Genomic DNA, 5,992 nt, shown 5'->3' on the forward strand with positions numbered 1-5,992 from the left:
CGAGCACCCAATCTAAGGAGTTCATAGCCTTGCAGTAACACACGGCTCAGCTCACCAAAAAATACGATAGCCTTGCAGCAACACACGGCTCAGCTCACCAAAAAATACGACCACATATCGGCGAAGTATATACAACAAAAAGCGAATTATGAATAGCTTCGTCAAATGATCATGAACATGGCATCACAGAGTGCTGATACATGTGCGCATCCTCCTTTTTTGCCGTATAACAACCAGCCTCCTCCTCCTTCTCCTCCTCCAGCTCCATCATTATGTTAATTTGTAATGAGTATTAGTTAACATTAATAGTTAATTTAATATATTTTTTGAAACACATTCAGTTTATAATGAATATTATTTAACTTTATTTTTTTTTGTTTTTGATGTTTAATAAAAAATTTATTTGCATAATTGTTTTTTTTACTATTAATTTATATAATATTATGTATTCTAAATAATTTTTTAAAAATATATTTAAAAATAATCTCAAATGGTTTTACTGACGGACTGCATCAATCGGTATTTGTCAATTATACCGACGAATTTACATATGGAATTAGTCCATCGGTATTTCATAATAGTTGCCACAATCACTAACAAATATACAAACAGATATAATAGGTTCGTATTTCACACACTCACCGATAACGTTACCGACGGCCTATTCCGTTGGTATTTCACACAATCACCGATAGAATACACCCGTCAATACATTTTAAGCAGGAAACTTTTTTTAGCAACGTAATTTTTATCTATAAAACCATTGGCAAATTTTTCTTTTACCTACTAATTTAGCGACCAAATAAGGTATTACCAATGAAAGGAAAGTTGATTGATGTTTTTCATCAGGGATGTCGCCAATAAAAAAATTATCAACAAACATTGAATCACAGACCGAGAGAATATTTATGTCGGTAAAACTGTGAAATCTTGTAGTGAGACTCAACTTGATTGAATTCATGATAAGTGATTAGTACTTAAAAGTGCAGCTCAACTTGATTGAATTCATGATAAGTGTAAGGCTTGAAATTCATATTTAGAGTGTGTTTGTTTTTCAGATAGTTTTTGTGGTTTGTGGTTTAAAAAAAGTGTGGTTAGCTAAGTTTAGTTGGATTTAGATACATATTTGATAAAAATTATGGTTGAAGTTTATGTGCATCAAAAACCATGTATAAAATGTTTGGTAGTTATAGATTGTAATTGCTTTTCAAAATGCTTTTTACTTGAAAATACATTAAAATAATATATTTTTATTTTAAAAAAATTATTTTTGATATCAGTGCATCAAAATGATGTAAAAACACCCCAAAATATTAATTTGAAATAAAGAAAAAAATAACAAATTTTTAACTTTTTTTCAAAAGCGCTTTTGAGATGCAAAAGCAAACAATGTTTTACAAAACTTAGTTAAAAAAGCACGTAAAAACTTCTTCACAAAAACTTCACTTCAAACTCAATTTTTTAGTGGGTCCCACAGTACAAATTGGTTCTTTGATATGATATTAGAGTTTTAGTGACTAAGCGATTACGTCTCACCTTTCTCATTTATTTGATAAAAATTAAATACAAGATAGTGTGAGTTAGTGCAAGTTTCAAGCCTAAAGAGCTTTCACTTAATAGAGGTGTTAGAGAATAATATAAAATATATTTTTAGTCCTTACCTAACAGCTTAAGTTTTTAGGTTGAATCGGTTCTTTGATATTATTTGAGATTTGAAGACTAATAAGTTAAAGGAGTATATCCCCTTAGCCATTAAACAAATCATCTCATCATTAGTTAAAGAGTTAATCCTTCAAATTAAAAAATAATTGACTATAATTACTATTGAAAAAACTAATATATGGATTAAAATCCTTTTTCATGTAAAAAGTTTCATTGAACTTGTATCACTAGTCTAAATATGATTACATGTTATTTGATCATGAACAATACTTAATATTAACAACTAAATATACCAGAATTGAAGTGTCTAATCCTTCTAATATTAGAGTATGAAAGGGTTTCTGGCTTGCCTTCTTTTTCAATGTCAAGTTCTTTAGAAAAACTCTACGAATCCTTTTTGTTTTTTGTTACAAAACTCGTAGAATGCCTTTCTTCTTCTAAAACTCTTTTAATGTTCAATTTTGTTTTACTTTTATATGAGGGGAAGTTATCCCCCATGATAACTTCCCTTCCTATTCTTCTATTACATGGGATTATGGTCTATATTGACCCATCATTAATGATGTTACACATGTACAATGGTGCGGGGAGCATCCTCTTAGACCTGGATCATCAGGATATGGGTGGAATTCTTCTTCTTTATTAGTCAAAAAAAAGGGATGGAGTCTACCTAACTAGTCTCAGAGTCTGAATAAGAGAACTAGTTGTGCATAGAGTTGACATATCACCCTTAATATATCTTATCTAAGGTAAGCTGCATTATTTATTTATCTAATATAAACTAAGATTTTATTGTATTTTCTAACCATTAATCTGTCTAATGGTTAAAGTTGGTTCATCCCGATATAGTGGATCTTAGCTTTAAGGTCAAACCTAGCCATTGTAGAATCAAAACATATTTTTTTTATATTCCTTTTCTTTTTAGAGTTCAACATCATAACAAGATCTTAATGTACGGTTATAATATACCGAACTACTCGTGTATCAAATGATTAATTCAACCTAAAAGCTAAAGCTATTAGGTGAGTTCTAAAGATATAATTTATATTATTTTCTAACACATTCATTTGAAGGAATGTGTCAAAAAATAATATAAATTATATCTTAAGAACTCACCTAATAGCTTTAGCTTTTAGGTTGAATTAATCATTTGATACACGAGTAGTTCGGTATATTATAACCGTACATTAAGATCTTGTTATGATGTTGAACTCTAAAAAGAAAAGGAATAAAAGTAAAAGATAAAAAAAATATTTTACAAAAACATTTATTCAAATTCAAGGATAGGATTTAACTAACTGCATTAGATATTATTATGTTAATGAAAGTTGAGAGGATCCAGCTGACAACAACAGTGAAGTCGAGAATGTGTGCGTGACAGTGTGAGTCTCACGCACCCTAGAGAATTCTTCCATCAAAGAGTCTTCTCCACAGAATTTAATATAAAGGGTGTAATAAAAGAGATTGTGGTGAACAAGTGGAGCAACATGCAATGACTGATCATGTAAAGGACTAAAGTCATTGGTCTAGCTTTGAAAAACTGAAGTAGTCGCAATCCATAATCTCAAAAGAAAATTTTCCAACAGAGCCCACTAGCTACTTCTTGTTCTTATAAATGTAGGATGGCCGGCGAGGGATATGCTCTCCAAAGCTGTTCGTTCTCAAGCAGTTCTCTCTAAAATAATTTTAGAAGAAAAGAAAACCACTTCGAAAGGTTTTGTTTTAATCCTTGAGTTGAGCTCTCTTAGCTAGTTAATTATCACCCCGATCCTTAGTTCAGGTAAAGTCGCCACCTTCCACAATTTTAAGACATGGAGATTGATCAGCCAACAATTCAACAGAAAGCCGGGCATTTTACACGTGCATGGAGCTGGTTCAAGGCCTTGCCTGGTGAGGCCAAGGCCAAGGCTATAGAATTAGCAAAAGGTACCAAAAAACTTGGAGAAGATGACCCAAGAAGAGTCATTCACTCACTAAAAGTGGGATTAGCTCTCACATTCGTGTCCTCCTTCTATTATTCTAGACCTCTCTATGATGGTTTTGGGGTGTCAGGGATGTGGGCTGTGTTAACTGTGGCTGTAATCTTTGAGTTTACAGTAGGTACGTGATTAGTTATACTTCAAGGAATTGGCTAGCTGTTTTACTATTTAATTAACTTCAGTAAAATCTACATGTCAACCAGATTGAAATAGTGACGCAATATTTGATAATGCATGTATTGTTTGTTATGCAGGTGGAACATTGAGCAAGGGTTTGTTTAGAGGCTTGGCAACATTACTTGCCTGTGCGCTAGGGTTCGGAGCATCGAACTTGGCCAGTCTTTTTGGAAGGAAAGGACAGCCCTTTGTCCTTCGAATCCTTGTCTTCGTATTAGGTATGCTTATATGGAATTTAATGTAAAAAATATTTAGGATGTATATAGATAAATAGTTTGTTTAGACATGTGAAAATATTATTTTTAAAATATTTATTTATTTTATATAAAAATAACACCTTCAAAATACAACTAAGTACTCTAAATCTTTAAAAAAATAAAAAAACAAGATCAAGAAAACATTTTTTTTATTGTGTTTCATTTTCTGTGTAGTAACAGGTTTATAGAATTGAATAAATGTTATTTAGTTTTATCTCAATAGTCACACTAACATATTAAGTTTTAAGTTCTAAATGTCATCTTTTGATATTATAAATATCAATATAATAGCATTAGAAAGCTCATTAAAAGAATCCTTCTAATATGATGTACATATTAAATTTTAAGTTCTAAATGTCATCTTTTGATATTATAAATATCAATATAATAGCATTAGAAAGCTCATTAAAAGAATCCTTCTAATATGATGTAATTTATTACATAATAGAAATTCACACTTGTAAACATTAGAAGGGAGTGTTTCTTTTAAATATAGGATATACATATTTTATTTCTTTACTTATTTACAAACTATACCAATAGTTGAAGCAATATATTTGTGATTTGCTGATTGTTATTTCTTATATAGGAAGTAATTTGAATTTGTACATGAATTTAGGTCTATATAATATATGATTGAGTTTTAAAAAACAAACTGATCAATTGAAAAATCATAAAAAAAAAAGATAAATAAATCAAACAAAAAAATTCAAGCTAACCAATTTAAAAACAAGAAAAATTATTTGATTTGGTTCGATTTTAATTTTAAAAGAATAAAACCAAATGAATCAATTCAATCAAAATTGAACCAACTAAGAAAATATAAATAAAAATTTTTCACCTCATACTAAATTACTACATAAACATCAAACGCTAACCACTATATGGTCAATGACACTTCCAACCGTTATCATCACCAAAGTAGCCGCCATCACCAACAACACCAATGCTTGAAGCTATGGCATAGTAAAGATTCTAAAGTTTTGTGTTCTAAGAAGGATGAGATGTAATATTTCTTGTCACATTCATCGATACCCTGAATTGGACTTTTTTTTCCTTCTTGATTATCTTATAATACATGAAGATGATGTAATGATTGGGATAATCTAAATATTTTTTATGTTTTAGATGCAGTTTAGAACTAGATGAGGATGGCTATTTGTTTATAGTTGGGACATATCATAGTTATGGGTATCATTGTGTTCATGACTTTAGAGGACTTTTTTCTTGTGTTTTTTTCAAAGAGAATGAGATGTGGTTAGGAATAGAGTCTGAACCTTGCTTTCTTTTTTTTTTTGTTAATAGTCGAAATTTTATTAAGAAAAAAGGCTACAAAGATAATAGCCTAACTTACATAAGATGAACAAGTAAAGAAAGAAAGTACAAAAACTGTTGCATGAAACAGGGGAGAGCAACAAATGAGGGAACAAACAAATCATAAGAAACCAACTTCTCTCGGCTAAACATTCTCTATATTAAGCTCTAAAGAGTTGGAATCAAGCCTCAACCATAAAGCAATACTTTGACTCACCATGGAGAAACAAATTTGAAAGTTAGGGGCAGCATCATTAAAAATAACATCATTTCAGTGAAGCCAAAGATTCCAAACAACGCATGAGAAAAGAAGCTGCCATGAGAGATTCTGCTGCTTGCCTTTAACCATTGAAGACCATTGGTAGCACATATCATCAATAGATTTTGGAAAAACACTGCAAAAGCCCCGATTAGAAAGCAGTTTCATCATATATTCCAAGTGAAGTGGCAATGAATGAAGAGGTGACTCGAAGATTCCAAGCTTTTATTGCAGAAAGCGCATCTTGACTCCTGAAGAGTGAGGTAGTCATGCTGAAATAGAAAATCTCTTGTGGTTACTTTGTCTTGGACAAGGAGCCAAAGGAAAAGTTGCACTTTTGGTGG

The 5,992-nt window shown here is 30.9% G+C and overlaps 1 protein-coding gene across 1 annotated transcript in view; it reads left to right on the top strand.

Moving 5' to 3' along the window:
• The first annotated feature begins 3,302 nt into the window (after nucleotides 1-3,302).
• LOC105138244 (aluminum-activated malate transporter 8-like) overlaps nucleotides 3,303-5,992 on the top strand; it is a 10,134-nt gene continuing 7,444 nt past the window's right edge. Inside the window, exons 1-2 of the mRNA XM_011044293.1 lie at nucleotides 3,303-3,762; nucleotides 3,896-4,036. Of these exons, the coding sequence (XP_011042595.1) occupies nucleotides 3,474-3,762; nucleotides 3,896-4,036 (430 nt within the window). The 5' untranslated portion in view covers nucleotides 3,303-3,473. The remainder of the gene's footprint in view (nucleotides 3,763-3,895; nucleotides 4,037-5,992) is intronic.

This window comes from Populus euphratica, unplaced genomic scaffold (assembly GCF_000495115.2).
Source record: "Populus euphratica unplaced genomic scaffold, PopEup_1.0 scaffold74.1, whole genome shotgun sequence".
Taxonomy (NCBI): Eukaryota; Viridiplantae; Streptophyta; class Magnoliopsida; order Malpighiales; family Salicaceae; genus Populus; species Populus euphratica.